The sequence below is a fragment of the Brassica napus genome, chromosome C5 (assembly GCF_020379485.1).
Source record: "Brassica napus cultivar Da-Ae chromosome C5, Da-Ae, whole genome shotgun sequence".
NCBI classification, from domain to species: Eukaryota; Viridiplantae; Streptophyta; class Magnoliopsida; order Brassicales; family Brassicaceae; genus Brassica; species Brassica napus.
Window position 1 is genome coordinate 55,038,703 of NC_063448.1, and position 18,273 is coordinate 55,056,975.

General features: G+C 35.1%; 5 protein-coding genes across 5 annotated transcripts; 4 read left to right on the top strand and 1 right to left on the bottom strand.

Annotated features, from left to right (window-relative positions):
• The first annotated feature begins 257 nt into the window (after positions 1–257).
• On the top strand, positions 258–4,347 carry LOC125587666 (flowering locus K homology domain-like). Its single transcript, XM_048758561.1, has 5 exons — positions 258–1,321; positions 2,452–3,138; positions 3,216–3,482; positions 3,565–3,762; positions 3,935–4,347. Exons 1-2 carry the CDS (start codon positions 770–772, stop codon positions 2,722–2,724), a joined length of 825 nt encoding a protein of 274 aa, XP_048614518.1. The 5' UTR covers positions 258–769; the 3' UTR covers positions 2,725–3,138; positions 3,216–3,482; positions 3,565–3,762; positions 3,935–4,347.
• Positions 2,912–4,075, top strand: LOC125587360 (flowering locus K homology domain-like). The gene is made up of 5 exons (XM_048757627.1): positions 2,912–2,918; positions 2,990–3,138; positions 3,216–3,482; positions 3,601–3,762; positions 3,935–4,075. Exons 1-5 carry the CDS (start codon positions 2,912–2,914, stop codon positions 4,073–4,075), a joined length of 726 nt encoding a protein of 241 aa, XP_048613584.1.
• Positions 4,343–6,629, top strand: LOC111213786. Its single transcript, XM_048758560.1, has one exon. The coding sequence runs from the start codon at positions 4,482–4,484 to the stop codon at positions 6,474–6,476; it is 1,995 nt and encodes a 664-aa protein (XP_048614517.1). The 5' UTR covers positions 4,343–4,481; the 3' UTR covers positions 6,477–6,629.
• A 2,083-nt stretch (positions 6,630–8,712) lies between these two features.
• LOC125587667 lies at positions 8,713–11,530 on the top strand. The gene has a single exon (XM_048758562.1). It carries the CDS (start codon positions 9,143–9,145, stop codon positions 11,135–11,137), a length of 1,995 nt encoding a protein of 664 aa, XP_048614519.1. The 5' UTR covers positions 8,713–9,142; the 3' UTR covers positions 11,138–11,530.
• A 4,666-nt stretch (positions 11,531–16,196) lies between these two features.
• LOC106345973 (AT-hook motif nuclear-localized protein 19) lies at positions 16,197–17,667 on the bottom strand. Its single transcript, XM_013785208.3, has one exon. The coding sequence runs from the start codon at positions 17,353–17,355 to the stop codon at positions 16,420–16,422; it is 936 nt and encodes a 311-aa protein (XP_013640662.2). The 5' UTR covers positions 17,356–17,667; the 3' UTR covers positions 16,197–16,419.
• Positions 17,668–18,273: the final 606 nt, after the last annotated feature.

The following is an 18,273-nucleotide window of genomic DNA, read 5'->3' on the forward strand; positions in this document are numbered from 1 at the left end:
TGCAGATAGATTAATCATTTTGCATTAAAATCCAAAGATATATAAAATGTATCATGTATGGTAAAAATATCTACAATATCGAGAAAATTACATAATATTTTAAAATTAAAAGCATTATATCTTATAAACAAGATGAACACGTTTATAAATACAATATATACATCAAATAATATAAACACTAGATGCTAAGAAAGTAAGAAGTGTTAATTTAAAAAGCATGTTTTTTAAAAAAACATACGTGAAAAACTTTAAATGATATTTTAAATACGTATTCAAAAAAAAAATTAAATTTATATAAATTAATTATATTCAAAAAAATTTAAATTATTATAATTTCTAAACTAAATTATTAATACACACTTGCAAGTATGGTATAAAATCTAGCGATACAATAAAAGTTTCAACACTCCTCGATCTCAAATTTAAGATAATTCACCCGCCTCCACCATCGCCAGAATCTCTCTCTCACTCTCTCTTTCTCCGCCGACCAGTTCCCAGTTTGCTCTCTAATAGGCGTTGAAGGTTCAATCCTTGCCATGTAAGTATACCGTCTTATCTTTTGGATTATAATTATTCCGGTTTGCTCTAGCTTTCTTTTCATTGGTAATTCTAGGGTTCCTCACTCTTTGTTCGTAGTGTCAGTTTAGGGTTTTGATTAGTCGTGCTTACTTTATAGAAATCTCGTTGTTCATGTAAGGAGCTGTTATATGAGCTAGGCCTATCCAATAATAATTGTTTGTATACTTACAACCACCAGACTAATGTGCGTATGTGTAATCTGACTTTATATTCCAGCGTTGAAGTCATGTCTGATGCTGAGGATCAGCAAAATTTCGTTGCACACAGTGGAGACGAGGTTCCAGATCATGGGCTAGATGAGTTTCATAATGGGTTGGAGTACCAGGTCCATGATGAAACCCTTGGTCATCACCAACCATACGAGGTTCAAGACCCGATTCTTGAACCTCACCAGTATCAACCACGGGATCAGGAGCAGTATCAGTTGCAACACCAGGCTCATGGTGAGGCACAAGATCACGATGGAAATGATGGGGGAGATCAAGTTGATGAAGGTGAGGAAGGAGTACCTGAGCATGTTGAGTCTCTGCAGAAAGCGGAACCTGAACGGGATTCAACAGTTGGAGGTGAGGAGAAGAGGTGGCCGGGATGGCCAGGAGAGACTGTGTTCCGCATGTTGGTTCCTCCACAGAAGGTGGGTAGCATCATTGGTCGTAAAGGTGATGTTATTAAGAAAATAGTTGAGGAGACAAGGGCTCGTATCAAGATTCTTGATGGTCCTCCAGGCACAACCGAAAGAGCTGTGAGTCTCTGAATCCTTTCATTTCATGCTATATAAGTTACAGCTATTATTTAAAAAATGCTCTTAAAACAAAACTAAAATCCTAATTATAAGGAAACAAATATAGTAGAAGATACACACACCGTATAATTCACTGATATGGAATTTTTAGGCGCTAGATTCTGTTGAAAATGTGTAAAAAGGCCATGAACTTTTAGATAAAATACAACACTTGAGCATACTTTCCCGTTGATCTTAATGAAGATGTGAGTAAACAGATATGGACACCCTAACTGAAAGAAGTTATAAACAAAGTCATCCTAGAAATATGTATTAGTTTGGCTGATTGATAAGTTTCGGAGCTGCTGAAAACGTGGTGAAGAATGTAGTGCATCAAGAGAAACCACTTTAGTAAGTAAATTAAGCCTTAAATCGAGTATAATAATCAGCTGGCCTGCTTAGCATTTCCTTCAAGTGAAAGGAGGAAGATAAGATGTGAGTAGGGTTGCCCTTTATTGCTGTGACCACCATGAATCTGTGCAGGTTTCATGTTGCAAGTTTTATGGCAACAAATTAATCATCGGTAAGGTCTCAGAAATGAAGAACCAAAGCCAGATGGCAAGGAAGTCAGCCTTGATGCACTACAAAGTGCTGATAATTGTATCCGAATAAGCAAGTTCTTCTTGTATAAATCTCAGTGCCATGAAGCTCTGCGTTCTTTCTGGTAACTTCAGTACCTGGATGATTAATGTCTTGCTGCAGACTTTCTGCAGCATGCAAGAACCTGCTTAACCGGATGTAACAATTTGTGGACTATGAGATTTTGGTTTAGGCAACAATTAAGTAAAGAGAACTTTTTAAAATTGCATTAAAGAGTTCTATAAAAGCCTGTATAAGTCTAGAAGATTGGTATTAGCTGCTACGGCATCTTAAAGGCTATAACCTAATTACCATGGGTAAAAACTTGAAATGTATATCATGACATGAAATAAACATCTAACTAGTCAAAGTGCATTTAAGTTTGTACTTCTTTGGAATTTTCCTTACGAGTTTAGAATGATGTAACTAAAATGGATAATTGGTATAGAGTGTTTGTGGCATGTTTGAAGTTGTTTGGTAATGTTGTCTACTTGTTTCATCTTTGTTGGCAGGTTATGGTTTCTGGAAAAGAAGAGCCAGAATCATCTCTACCTCCTTCTATGGATGGCCTTCTGCGAGTCCACATGCGGATAGTTGATGGTCTGGATGGTGAAGCTTCTCAGGCCCCTCCGCCTACAAAGGTTTCAACAAGACTACTAGTACCAGCATCTCAGGCTGGAAGTCTGATTGGAAAACAGGGAGCAACGGTTAAAGCCATTCAGGAAGCAGCTGGTTGTGTAGTTATAGTCGGATCAGGTTCCTTCTCTTCACAATTTACATACTGAAATAATGTTTTATGCTTTCTGTTTTTGGTTTCAAACGTTCATACATGCAATTCCACAGGTGGCACATGCTTAAGTTTTTTTTTGACACCTAAGCTGATAGAAATAACATAAATCAATAGCAATCCTGATTTGAACCTCTTTATTGATTTTATATGTTTCTCTATTTTAGATTGGCTTATATTTGGGTATGGTTCGTTTATTCCTTATTTAATGGTAGTTCTTACAAAAAAATTGTTATTTGAATTTTTTTTTTTTTCTTTTGTAGAGGATTTGCCTGTTTTTGCTCTTCAGGACGATAGGGCTGTTGAAGTTGTGGGGGAACCAACAAGTGTTCATAAATCCTTGGAGCTGATTGCATCACACCTCAGAAAGTTTTTGGTTGATCGTAGCATCATCCCATACTTCGAAAGCCAGGTTTATCTTCTGTTTTCCCAATGTTTCTGAATTGCGTTTATGAACTCTTCTCTTAATTAACTCTACTGTTGAAGCAGATGCAAAAGCCAACTCGCCAGATGGATCATATGCCGCCTCCGCCATCACACCAGTCCTGGGGTCCACCTCAAGGCCATGCTCCAAGTGGTGGAGGAGGAGGTCCTGGCTATGGTCACAACCCAGCTCCATATATGCAACAACCTCCAAGACTTGATAGTTACTATCCACCTCCAATGGAGAAGCAACCTCATCAAGGTATATCTGCATATGGAAGGGAGACTCCTATGAATGTGCATGTCTCATCGGCCCCACCTATGGCCGCTCAGGTATTCTTCAATCTACTGCAATGATGTGTTTTAGCCTCTTTCATTGAATCTGACTGGTTTGGGATTTTTGTTTTTTTTTCAGCAAGTGACGCAGCAAATACAGATTCCACTGTCTTAGGCAGATGCCGTGATTGGGACATCAGGTTCAAACATAAGCTACACTCGTCGTCTTAGCGGAGCAACAGTTACCATTCAAGAAACAAGAGGAGTACCTGGTGAAATGACTGTTGAGGTTAGCGGAACTAGTTCACAAGTCCTGGCCGCTATGCAGCTTATCCAGGTACCACCTATACTTTTCACATGCTCGTCAGATCTCTTCACCATTAGTTACCATTATCAACATTTTTCGTATCTGGACAAAATGTTGTAGTGTTGTAATCTGGTCTGAAAATATGGAAAGCTATTTTTTTCTGTTGATGATGAATTGTGACCGTTGATTGTGTTGATGACAGAACTTCATGGCTGAAGCTGGAGCACCCGCACCGGCACCAGCACAACCGCAAGCTGTAGTGGCACCAGAGCAGCAAGGCTATAACCCCTACGCAACACATGGCTCAGTCTATGCAGCGGCGGCTCCGACGAACCCGCTTTGAGGATACTCTACGGAGTACAGTTCGGGGCCTTCAGGCTATAGTTACTGATCGAGGAAGTTTACTTTTGTTAGAATGTTTTTCTTTTACATTCTCCTTTTACATGTAAAAGAAAAGAATATTATGACGTAAAAAGCTACAAGTTTTATTTGTTTGGGTTTGAGATTCAGGAAAAGAATATCGAACATAAAAGGTTTTAGTTATGATACGACATTGCTTCTTGTCTTGTTTTGATGGAAGAAGCATTTGATTCTTTCCCAGCTTCCTTTGAAAAGATAAAGGGGTTTCGCAAATAACCCTTGACTTGCAAAACTATTATTATTATTATATATATATATATATGATGATTTCTTCCTGTTCCACTTTAATATATCTGACCAAAAAAAATCTCTTTTAATCCACATACAACATGGATACAACAAGATCGATATATAAGTTACCCATTCACGAACATCCTCTTTTACCATCAACTCAATTTACTTTTTCAACATGTGATGGCTGCCATGTAAGAGGATTCATGTACGGCTACTACTTTTGCAACGAGGCTTCATGTTATTCTTGGTACCATAAAGAGTGCGCAGAAGCCCCACTAGAGATCAATTATCACATTTCCCACCCGGAGCATCCTCTCTTGCTCACTAATCACTCTCCAACAAGAGATGATACTCCGTGTGATTCTTGTGGAATAAAGCTTTTGTCCCCATATTATACGTGTGCCACATGTAAATTCAAAGTGGATTTAATTTGTGGGATTAAACCCTCGCCATCTGCTATCGAACACCCGGTGAGTCATGCCCATCCACTCGTTCTTTATAAGAAAAGAGAAGAGGACGAGATCTCCTGTGAAGTATGCAAGGAATCTATTGGTGGACCTTTCTATTCATGTCTTGAATGCAATAACATATTCTTTCATGTTGATTGCGTTTATCTCTCAAAAGAGGTAAATCATCCTTGTCACTTTAATCATCCTCTTAAGATCATCACACGTGAGTCACTTATATATGATGATGCCGAAAAATATTGTCATTTATGTTTCATGCAACCAAAATATATGCTTTATCATTGTTATATTTGTAATTTTATTGTGTGCCTTGGCTGTACCAAACTTCCACCACCTCCTGTTGTTGATCATACCAAGACTCACAAGCATCCACTTAGGATCTTATCAAGCAAAGTTGTGTTTACTTGCAAGCTTTGTGGAGTTGAAGGATGTGAAAGTGGGCCTTATATATGTATCGAGTGTAGTTTTCTTGTCCATGGATGTTGTGTCGACTTACCCCAAGTCATAAACATCAATCGTCATGATCATCCCATCTCTTTCAGCCATCCTCTAGGCCATGGGCGTGCAAAATGTGGAGTATGTCGGCAACGTGTAAGGCCTTACTACGGAGCTTATTCTTGCCCGATTTGCCCTAATTATGTAGTTCACTCACGATGCGCAATTGATTTAACTGTATGGAATGGTGTGAAACTGGAAGGGATACCTGATAACAACGAAGATATTGCGCCATTTAAGGTGGTGGGTGACAATTTGATACGTCATTTCCTTCACGAGAACCATAATTTACTGTTCTTGAAGGACTATGTCATGGTTCGTGATTATTACGAGTGGTTACGATGTGAAGCATGCATCTATCCTTTAGGGTTTGGCCCAATCTACGCTTGTCAGGAATGTGTGTGTGTTATCCATGAAAAGTGTGCTAATCTTCCTATGAAGAAAAAGCTTGTCTTTGACCCCACACCATACAAGTTGGAATATGGTGGATCGGCATATTGTAAATTGTGTGGTATATTCTCTGGTGGTTTTAAGTATAGATCGCAAGGATATATGACGATAAATCGCAGTGTAGATGTACATTGTGGTTCCATTTCTGAGCCATTTGTCCATGATGGACATCTGCATCCCTTGTATTTTGGTAAAACAGAAAATCATCATTGCGACGCTTGTAAGAGAGTTCTAAAAGACAACATGCTCACTTGTGGTGCTTGTAACTTTGACTTGTGTTTGTATTGTGCTACTTTGCCAGAAAAGATATGGCATATGAGCGATGAGCACCCTCTCACTTTATATTATGGTGAAAAGGCCGATGGCACAAACTGGTGCGAAATTTGTGAGATGGAGCTAGATCCAAGTATATGGTTCTTTACATGCTCTGATTGTGGAGTCACTTTGCATGTTCAATGTGTACTAGGAGATTTCTCACGTTTCAAGCCAAACGAAAGCATTACCATTATGGGGGACAAATGCAAGGCGGTCCTTAACAATCACAGCAGTCGGCCATTTTGCAGACATTGCCACGAACGATGCAAGGTCTCCATCATCATAAAAGCGGATGGTGAACAGAAGAATGGCTGCATCTGCTCCACTTCATGTTTACTGAGTTTTTTCGGTATTACACAATAAAATTCCTTTGTTTAAAAGAGGCTTGTTATAATCAATAGAAAAAAGAATGTTATATTTGGTTTTCAACTTCTTTACTTTCGCAACATTACTAAGTTTTTCTCGTGGCCGATCAGAAAACTAGTCAAATAATAAAACGAATATACACTTTTAATCCACTAGTTTAACTAATGATTATTAATGATTCTGCATCAAAAAATTTGGGTTTCAAGTAAGAAGTATTGTTAAGGGTGGTTCTGGTAGGGTGATTAAGATGGTGCATACGTGAATTCTTATAAAGCATGTAGAATTGTCGAAAAAGAACAAGATTTAGGTTCACCCTAGGGTGAACCTTTAAATTCACTTCTCCTCTTATTACCCAATCAAAATGCTACATAAATTAATAATAAAATAGATTAATTTTATTTTAAAAAATTTGAAATAATTGAAAAAAATGTTAATGCTAATTTTAATAATACTAATGCCACTAACTAAACCCTAAACTTTAAATCTATACCCTAATCCCAAATCCTAAACCCTAAACCCAAACCATAAACAATAAACTCAAATTCTAAACCCTAAACCCAAACCGTAAACCCTAAACTCAAACCCTATATCCTAAACTCAAATCATAGACTCTAAACTCAAACCATATATCTAAACCTAATCCCTACACCCTAAACTCAAATCGTAAACCCTGAAACCAAATCCTATATCCTAAAGGTTTGGGTTAATGTTGATGTTGTTTCTTTAGAGTTTAAGATTTGGGTTTAGAGTCTAGGTTTGAGTTTAGGATCTAGGGTTTAAGTTTAAGGCGTAGGGTTTGGGTTTAGAATTTACGGTTTAGGATTTAGGATTTTAGTTTAAGATATAGGGTTTAGGTTTAGGGTTTAGAGTTTGAGTTTAGAATTTAGGGTTTAGGGTTTAGATTTAAGGTTTAGGGTTTAAAATTTAAGATTTAGGGTTTATTTAGTGGCGTTAGCGTTACTAAAATGAACGTCATTATTTTTTTTGAATTATTTTAGATTTTTTTTAAAAAAAATAATGTATTTTATCATTAATCTATGCGGCATTTTGATTGGTAATAAGAGAGAAAGTGAATTTAAAGGTTCACCTTAGGGGTGAACCTAAGTTTTGTTCGTCGAAAAACTAGTTAACAATATTTTTCTTTTATGTTTGTATATCTAAATTATTGAAAATAACAAATGATATTTCATATTCATTTTAAACATGTTTTACTATAAATTTAATTTTTTAGATTTAAATATTAAATTATATGGTTTACATGTAGATGATGATTTGTCTTTTATTATAAAAATTTATAAACTGTTAAATGGTTTGATAAATACCTTTACTAAATAGTAAGAAAATGAAATATTTGGAGTTAATATTAAGAAAATAAAATTTATGTAGAAATTAATAAGATCTATATGATGAGGTGTCAATTTTTGGTGTATCAATCATTTAGGTGGTTTTATAAGAAAAGAGAAAAACCTACTTATATATATGAGGATTCTTCAATCTTTGTAATGATCTAATTACAAGAGCTAGAGGCAAGTGTAACCATTAGTGTCCTATATCCCAAGTTAAAAAAAAAACTAAATTATAAGAATACAAGATAATTTATTCACTGTCAATTGATTTTAAATCAAAAACTTAAGCTTCAAATGGAGACAGACGAAACCACACCGTAATTAATAATAATAAAAATTTCTATATATACATACATATTTCTATATATTTTTATTATTATTAGAATCATACGGTAATTTTTTCGCATGCTACCATTCAGACTCTCAATAAGATATTCAGACTCTCAATAATTTAAAAAATTTGTTCTCTGCGAAGATAAACTCCTATAATGTGATTTCGTTTCAGTAGGCCTCTAAAAATTATACCATCCATACAAATTTGGTGTTTTGTTAACAGTGCATCACACAATTAAAATATATACTTTATTGTGTTTCATTTAATAATATAATTAAATTAATATTATTAATTAATTTAAATTATTAATTAAAATAAATATACAATTTTCTAAAAAAAACCAAAAATAAATAAATAATTATCTAAATTAGTTAAAACAAAATTATATGAAGTCTAAATAGAATTTGAAAACATAAAATTATAGAATAAATAAATATAAAATTTAAATATAATAAATAACAATTAGTCATTATAAATAACTCAAGTGTTAAAATTAAAAAATATATATATATATATATAATATTGTTTTTATTGTGTACAATTTTGGTGTAAAAAATTTTTTTAAGTAGAACATCTAAACACTAAATTTAGTGTTTATTTGAAGTTTTGCTCTAAAGAAGAATAAAAAAAGTAAATAATTATATGGATCAATATCTTCCGGTTTGGTTCACAGAGTCAGAATGAGTCTGTATAAGTTGACAAAAAAAAAGAAATAATTATATGACCTCAAGCTATATGTTTTTATGCAATTTGGTTTGCAATGTAGGAAAAGCACAGGAAAGAGTATAACGTTTTAGTTATATTATGCCATTCTCCATTGTCGTGTTTTGATGGAAAAAGATTTGATTCTTTGCTTCTTTTGAAAATATGGGTATTGCAATTACAATAATTATTGTTTGCTTACAAAGCATGTATATATAGACATCTTCCGGTTCCACTTTTGTATATATTATCAAACAAAACCTCTTTCGTCCACATACAACATGGATACAACAAGAACGATATACAAGCTACCCATTCACGAGCATCCTCTTTTCCTTTCAGCTCAATTTGTTAATTCTGTTCCGTGTGATGGGTGCCATGTAAAAGGAAACAAGTATGGCTGCTACAAATGCAGTGAGGCTTCCTGTAATTGCTGGTTCCATAAAGAGTGCGCTGAAGCCCCACCAGAGATCAATCATCACCCTTCCCACCCGGAGCATCCTCTCTTTCTCACTGATCACTCTCCTACCAGAGATGATACTCCATGTGAAGCTTGTGGACAAAAGATTTTGTCCCCATGTTACACTTGTCTCACTTGTGAATTCAAAGTGGACTTAATTTGTGGGATAAAACCCCTGGCGTCTGCTATTGAATACCCGGTCAGTCATGACCATCCACTAGCTCTCTTCAAGAAACGAGAGGAGGACAAGGGCCCATGTGAAGTATGCAAGGAATCTATTGGTGGACCTTTCTATTCATGTCTTGAATGCAATAACATATTCTTTCATGTTGATTGTGTTCATCTCTCAAAAGAGGTAAATCTTCCTTGTCACTCTACTCATCCTCTTAAGATCATCACACCTGAGTCACTTATAGATGATGATGCCGAAAGAAAATGTCATTTCTGTGTCATTCAACCAGAAAATATGCTCTATCATTGTTCTCTTTGCAATTTTACTCTTTGCCTTGGTTGTACTAAACTTCCACCACCTCTTGTTGTTGATCATACCAATACTCACACACATCCACTGAGGCTCTTTTCAAGCAAAATTGCGTTTGCTTGCAATGTTTGTGGAGTTCTAGGATACGACAATATGCTTTATTTATGTCTCAAGTGTGATTTTCTTGTCCATATACATTGTGTCGGCTTACCTCAAGTCATAAACATCAATCGTCATGATCATCGGATCTCTTTCACGCATCATCTTGGCCATGGACGTGCACATTGTGGAGTATGTAGGCAAAGCGTAAAGCAATACTACGGAGCATATGTTTGCTCGATTTGCCCTAACTATGCAGTCCACTCACAATGTGCAGTTGATTTAACTGTATGGGACGGTTTGGAATTGGAAGGGACACCTGACATCAGCGAAGATATTGCACCATTTAAGGTGCTGGGAGATAATTTGATATGTCACTTCAGCCATAGAGGACATAATTTACTCCTTGTAAAGGACTACGTCACGGTTCGTGATTATTACGAGTGGTTTCGATGTGATGCATGCATCTGCCCAATCGAGTTTGGCCCATTCTATATATGTCCCATATGTCCTTTTTTTCTTCATGCAAAGTGTGCTAATCTTCCTACGAAGAAAAAACTTGTCTTTGACCCCACACCATACAAGTTGGAATATTTAGGCGTGTATTTATACTGTAACTTGTGTAAGATGATATCTTGTGGCTTTGTGTACATATCACAAGGATTTATCAAGAATTATCACTATGTAGATATACATTGTGGTTCCATTTCTGAGCCGTTCGTCCACAATGGGCATTTTCATCCCCTATTTTTTGTTACGACAAAGAAGGATCGTCATTGCAATGCATGTAAAAGAGTTCCAGATGGCTACATGCTCACTTGTGGGGCTTGCGGCTTTTACTTGTGTTTGTATTGTGCTACTTTGCCAGAGAAGATATGGCATATGAGCGATGAGCACCCTCTCATTTTATATTATGGTGAAAAGGCCAATGGCAAAAACTGGTGCGAAGTTTGTGAGATGGAGTTAGATCCAAGTATATGGTTCTTTACATGCTATGAAGACTGTGAAGTCGCTTTGCATGTTCAATGTGCACTCGGAGATTTCTCACGTCTCAAGCCAAATTGGCGCTTTATCAATAAAGAGCGAATATATAAGGTGGTGTTTAACAATCACAGCAGTCGGCCACTTTGTAGCAATTGCCACGATCGATGCAAGGTCCCCCACATCTTAAAAGAGGATGATGAACAGAAGAATGGATACACCTGTTCCATGTCATGTCTTAAAGGACTGGAATAGAGAGTGACTTTGTTTTCTAGCAAAGAGGCTGGTGGTTTTATATTTACTTTGTAAATTTCTTTACTTTCGCAACATAACTGTGTCTTGTCTCGAGACGTCTCGAGTGAAAAACTTGTTGACAGTATGACTAAGGAATCTATTTTTCTTTGCTAATGAATAAAAAAATACGATCCTCTTTGTAAATTCTTCAACATTTTACGAATGAATTATTCCTTTCAAATATGTACGCAAAATAATAAAACAGAAAACAATTCAAAGTCTCTGATGAGAAGTTGCAGCAGAGCAGCCAAAAGGAGGTTTTATTATTGAGTTACTCGAACATCCTTGGGAGATAAATCAACAAAACAAAACAAACCAAAAGACCTAATCTATCTGTCTCTAGTCAAATCAATGTTTTACTTCTCCGGTAAATTTTTATGTCAGATAATCCGAGTGCCACAGCTATGAGCATTCATTTCATTTTTGTAATGGTCTAATAACAAGCTGAAGGCAAATGTAACTTAATTTACCTAGTTTTATGTGTTCAAGTTCAGTATCATCTTCCAGGAAGAAACTCAGATATTTTACTGATATGTCTACTTTTGGATAAAGTAGAAGAAAGGTTACTAACAAAGAGACGTGAGTAGTAATAGAAATGAAACCAATAGGATTTATAGGATTAATTATCAAGGTGTTAACAAATAATTGATTTATTCTTTATATTTTTTACATTTATATTAAATATTTTTTGCTTTTGGATTTAATTATGAAATATTTTGATGAATTATTCATACACAAATAAATAAAATAGACATTTTTTGGATTTACTCTAAAATTATTGTTTAATTAAACAGATTTAAACCATTTTCGATAGATTTAAATTAATTTAGATAAATTTAGACCAATTTAAAATGGTAAACCGATTTGAGTTGAAAAAATTGGATTTGATAAAAATCATTTCGGCTATGACCGATTTGCCACATATACTCCGACTAGACCGATCTTTATAACATTGTTTTTTGTTACAGTCTTTGTATGTGATTTAATGTTTGTTTGCAGATGATGCAATGAAACATATGGATATCACCTAAATCACATGGACAAACACAGAGTATGCAACTAGTTCTTAGGTTTCAAACAAGACCTTCCGTTAGAAGATTAATGCTAGCAGGAAAGGCTCCGGGGCTTCAACATCCTAATTCAAATTCTATTCTACGTGGTCTAATAATCACTCTAGCATATGATGATGTGAACAGAACCGTGACTAAGAGGCTTTTAGAGAAAATTGGATGCGAAGTCACAGCTGTTTCGTCTGGTTTTGAGTGTTTGAGTGCTTTGTCAAACGTGGAAATGCCGTATAGGGTTGTGATATTGGATCTGCAGATGCCTGAGATGGATGGTTTCGAAGTAGCGATGAAGATAAGGAAGTTTTATGAATATCACTGGCCATTGATTATAGCTTTGACTGCGAGTACTGAAGATCATGTTAGGGAAAGGTGTTTGCAAATGGGGGTGAATGGTATGATTCAGAAACCTATTCTTTTGCATGTTATGGATTCTGAGCTAAGACGGGCTTTACAGAGCGCAAGCGAGTGAAGTGAAGCAAGCTCAGAGGGAATAAATAAGTATTGAGAATCTTGAAGATGAATCAAGAATCAAGAAATGAAGAAAACCTAAGTGACGATTTTTTGAAGATGTGAAGTGTTTTTGTTGTTCTCATTCTTCTAAGATGATGAGAAGCCTAGTTCGGAGATCGGTTGGTCCGAAACTATTTATACGTAATGCTTTCGCTTTTTAAACTACGATATAGATATTTATTTCATTTCAAATTTATTCATATCTGATAATATGTAATTTTACACATAAGTTTTTAATGCTACACAAAAGCACTTGCGTTTCTTTTTTTATCTCTCATTATGGATTTGATCAAAGAAAAAATTGAGATGGATCATAAAGAATTTAATAAACTAAATGTAATTTGACATTTGTCAAATTTGTATAATACTAGGAGTATCTTAATAGAATTTTTATTATTAAATCTTTTACATATTAAATGTTTTTTTTCTTTAAATAATTTATGTTTACACTTTACACTCCCAGCTCAGACCACACCAAGTGTTTGATTGTTATAGAAATACGATTACCAAAGTTAGTGTTATTTAATGCTTTGTGTAGGCTGAAGAAGAAACATCACGTAACGCTATAAATTATATTCGACAGATATGATGTCCGAGTTTTAAAAAATATAATGTACTACTCTTTGGATTTTGGATTGGAATATATAAACACTCCATGACGACAAAAAAAAGTCCCATTCCAAATTCTTTTTGGAAATTTAAATCTTGTTTCGCCCAAACAAGAGGATTAACAACAACAAAAGTCGAAACAGTAAAGTTTTATGAAAATATTAAGTATACATGTTCTATTGAAATTATAGATGATAAAACATCAATTCATATCATTTGAAGAACATCAGAATATAATATAACAGAAAATATATAAGAGAATTAGTGAAGTTATTCTCTCCATTATTATTCCTAAAACTTACAATATAATATTCTTATAATTAAGAGTTAATACAATTTCCGAATTGAAAAACTGCTCATGAAATCATGATGTAAAACATTAAATATATCACGGAAATGTTTCACGGCTTGCGCATTATCTTAGTGTTAGAAATACATTTTATACTTATTTCAAATTTGCTCAAAAAAAAAAAAGTTATTTCAATGAAGCAGTACCTCCGAGCTATGATTTATCTTGCGGTCTTTGTTATACTTTTAATAATGCTCGTTTGTGGATTCCTTTTCAAAGTATTAGTTGTTAATTGCTTTGGTTTTAGACTTTTCATAGGTAACTATTATTGCCTTTTCAGTGGGGTTTAGTGCTTCCTTTTTATAAAGTACCACAAAAACTTATGATTTGAAAACAAATTCTATATCATAAAATTTTGGTAAACTAATCGTTTGGGTTGATAATAATCATTTGTGTAAATTATCTATCTAAATACGGTATTTCAATCGTTCAGAGAGAAAAGGACTGCTAATTTGTTGGAGTTAAACACGAATAAGGCTTTACATATATATGCCTGAGCTTTCGTTATCGAGTAAATTTGTCACAGATCAATATCTAACACTAGTTTTGGGTTATAAATATAAGAGCTGAAGTGGTGATTACTGTATGTGTTCATCTGCTTATATATGCATGTGTCGTTGCGCTTTAATTTGTTGTGAGCTTGTAATTTCGTTTTTCTGTTAATCTGTTGAGATGGCCAAAAGAAAGAAAAAGAGAGCTAGAGATCCATATATGCTAACTATAAGAAAATCACAAGATAATATTATGTTATATTACCTTATGTTATATTGTTTATGTGCTGAACCACTTGGATCTTGATAAATCGCTTTGCTAATAATATATAAATAAAGGGAACTAATATGAATAATTCAAAATTCAAACCATTTTTAACACATTCAAAACCACTTTAATTAATCATTTTTAGTATTATGTATTTATGCTCGAGAAAGTACGGATGTAAATATATAAAAGACAGGTCCATTAGGGTTTTACGTTTTGCAAGAGGAACGCATGTGGTGCCATGTGAATAGGCTCCTCTACTCTCATACTTTTGTTTATGATTTTTAATCAAAAGATGGTCAAGAAAGCCTAAAATTCTGGTTAAATGACGACACTTATAAGCTGACAGCAATGGGGGTTATTAATACACATACCCCCACATTTAGTTGTATTAAATTAAGAAAAAGGGAATAATCTATAGTTGCATTTCACTCTCTTCCCCCTGGTTACGTATAGTATAACATAGTTGCATCGAACTTGCAGTGTAGACTGTGTAGTGTGCCTTATAAACAGGTATATATAACAATTAATTTTTGTAGTCGACTGATTTAGTTATATTAGTTGAGGTTGACTATCGCTTCTAATTCGTAAATTAGGAAAAACGGTATAAATATAGTTGCAACTTTGCATTTCACACTTTCCCCTGGTTACTATACTAAATAGTTGCATCGAACTTGCAGTGTAGACTGTGTAGTGTGCCTTATAAACATGTATACATAACGTTTAGTTTTTGTAGTCGACAGATTTAGTTATATTAGTTGAGGTTGACTATCGCTTCTAATTTGTAGATATTTGACCGTTTCAGATTCACAAAAAACATTAATTATAAGTTTGGATTCAGTCCAGACGATTTGATTTTCCAGAATACACATGCATTTATATTTTATAAAAAATCTTATCGTCATTTGAAATAACCTTCTTAATAGCTCATGCATGATAACTCAATGTTTGGTCGGATGCATCATCTTTTACACTAGTGCACGGTAATTAAAATAATATACTAATCTGAATGTATGCATGTTAACTAGATTTATCTAATAGAAGTTTTTTCTTGTTTTGTTAATGGCATTTGATCATTTGACCCTTGCATCCGACTAATCATAATGTGAATATGTATGTTCTTCGGGAAATATATTATATGCATGTGTCTATCATCAAATGAATTACTGCACATGAAAGATCATACCAAAGTAGAATAAGAGAATTTGTTATGTATGTGGACTCGAAACCAATCCTGAAACCGGATTTAATTGATAGTTTACCGTAACTCTTTAATTTACTTTTACATATATGATATATAAATGCATTCGCCTGATGTGTTTAGTTTAAACAATACCTCTACGTGATCGCGTTGCTTTTACTCGAGTTAGAATTCGATGTTTTGTTAAGAAGGTTGACATATGCATATCATGGTATTGATTAAGATGTGAATTAATCAATTTCTACATAAATTGTACTATAGCAAACTTAACTTACTGCTAATAAGGGCAGGTGAGTGTGAGGCTGGTAACTAATCCCAAGTAGGTGTCTAATATACAAAATAAAGCCAATTATAAAATGTATAACAGTATAAGGCTACTCATATATACATGGGAAAATGGTCAACCCTAAAGAGTTCAAATTTAGTGAGGATCAATCATATACGTACACAGATAACTCATTATTTGGGAAAATGAAGAATCCAACAAATAGAAGAACTAAAATCAGTTGCAAAAAAAAAAAAACAAATAGAAGAACTTTTTATAAAAGATCAGAAACACACAAGTGAAATTTAGCAAATAATAATCGTAGTCATGAGAGAGCATAATATAATGTTCGCAGACAATACATAGCTCACTATAGTAGCAACTAGCAACTGACTAATTTTCATCAGCATTATCATAATAGACATCATCATAGTTCTTATTGTCAACTTTTGTAAATAAAAAAAAAAGGCATTTTAACGTACGTTAAAATCCTGACCTAGCTTGAGCCCAACCGTAAGCTTCTTGACTGCTCATCTGCCCTCCTCCACCGCTTCCACCGCCACTAGAAACAAGATTTTCCGGCATATTGTACACCGGAAGTCCCTGGTTTCCATCCCCTCGACCGCCACCGCTACTCAGAGGAGAACCTACGCCCCCAAGCTGCCCTGGAACCACTCCTCCGCCGCCTCCCTCAGCCACTTCTTCCTCATCCAAAGGCAATCTCTCGTAAGTCGCATTAGAAAACGTGGCAGCAATTAGCATCACCGGACCAGCTGCCATCAATGGTCCCACCACGCTTCCTCCAACAATCTGACCTTGACCACCGGCTAAGTAAATCGTTAAACCGGTGGATCCAGGTGGAGCCGGTCCAGGCAAGAAAGAACCGGTTAAAGAAAGAATCTCAAACCTCCCTTGTAACGCCAAAACAGCCGCACCACCAGGGGGCCCTGGAACGGTAGCTGCTGAAGGTTGTCGGAGTGTAACGTTAGCCACCGTGCCGTTACCGCTCAAGATGCATATGCCACGCTGGCGCCGCCTAGCGAAAGTAGCTAGGGTTTCGATGACGTCAGTCCCACTAGCAATCTCCATGACATGGCTCTTGAGAGCGTTTGGGGAATCGCGCGTGACGAAGATCGGTGGCTTTGGCTTGTTCTTGGAACCAGCTGGACGTCCACGTGGACGGCGTGTGGGGGCTTCCACGGCTCCTTCGCGTGGCTCGTGTTCGTCGCCGCTCAAGTTGTCTCTATCGTCCTCGTTGCTGTTGTCGACTTCTTGGTGATGATGATGGTTGTTATGACCTGAGTCCATGGCCATGTTCATGGAGATGTGGAGATCTGGTTTCTTTAACTGAGATGAGCTAGGCGGCGTCGTTTCGAGGCCGGAGAGGTTCACTTGTCCTGTCCACCATGGATTCGCCATTGAAACCCTAAAGAGATTATATATTCCAAAAGTGAAGCCCTATGGAAATATAAGTGATCTTTTAGATCAAGAGAAGATGAGCAATTCTAGAAGAGGAGATATATTTTCCAGATCTTGGTTTTAAAACCCTTCTACAAGTTTTTGTGTCGTGAGGAACACAAGACACAAAGTAGGTTAATTGAAAGGAACACGACAAAGAATGATACTAAGCAAGAAAGAGAAAAGATGTAATATAATTGGAAGCATATGTAGATATTAATTAATATAATGCATATATACGAATATATAATCGAAAATACAAAACTAAAATCACCCAACCCAAGGCTCGAGAGCGTAAATTATTACAAAAGGGTACAATATGCATTCTAGGTTTTATTACGAGACTTTTTTTTTGACAACATTACGAGACTTTTTAGTGATACTTTTGCTTAAGAATATTATTATTATTACTCGGCACTTTTTGAGAATTTTGTTACATGACACTTTGACAGAAAATTTTGTCAAAATACATTACCAGAGTTAAAAATAACCAATATTTTTACTTTATCATTAATTTAAAGTTAAGGGGTGGGTTTTGAGAATATGATTTTAAATTTTTTTAAAAAATAGATAAATATTAAAAAAATTAAAATAAAAAAGATTATTTTGATCATTATTTTAGAATTATTTTTGTGACAAAAGCTTAAAAATGGGTATCTGAAAGAATTGTCCAAATATTTAACTGGTTAAGATAATTTTCTTTAAACCTGTAATTTTTTTATTTTGTCTTTTTAGTTAGCGTTATAATTGATGTGTGGGGTCGAGCGCCGAGGTTGAACAAGCGGGGCGCACGATCGTTTCCGACTACAATTTTTTATTTCGAAAGTTGAATTGTTGAATCAGAAGGTTTTCTCGATTATAAAACAGTAGTATAATATA

What these genes read in the sequence shown, in the direction of transcription:
- LOC125587666 (XM_048758561.1), top strand. Translation starts at nt 770, where the DNA reads ATGTGTAATCTGACTTTATATTCCAGCGTTGAAGTCATGTCTGATGCT. An exon ending in CAGGCACAACCGAAAGAGCT is followed by an intron (nt 1,322 to 2,451) that starts GTGAGTCTCTGA and finishes CTTTGTTGGCAG; the next exon opens with GTTATGGTTTCTGGAAAAGA.
- LOC125587360 (XM_048757627.1), top strand. An exon ending in TCCCATACTTCGAAAGCCAG is followed by an intron (nt 3,139 to 3,215) that starts GTTTATCTTCTG and finishes CTGTTGAAGCAG; the next exon opens with ATGCAAAAGCCAACTCGCCA. An exon ending in CCCCACCTATGGCCGCTCAG is followed by an intron (nt 3,483 to 3,600) that starts GTATTCTTCAAT and finishes CCACTGTCTTAG; the next exon opens with GCAGATGCCGTGATTGGGAC.
- LOC111213786 (XM_048758560.1), top strand. Translation starts at nt 4,482, where the DNA reads ATGGATACAACAAGATCGATATATAAGTTACCCATTCACGAACATCCT.
- LOC125587667 (XM_048758562.1), top strand. Translation starts at nt 9,143, where the DNA reads ATGGATACAACAAGAACGATATACAAGCTACCCATTCACGAGCATCCT.
- LOC106345973 (XM_013785208.3), bottom strand. Translation starts at nt 17,355, where the DNA reads ATGGCGAATCCATGGTGGACAGGACAAGTGAACCTCTCCGGCCTCGAA.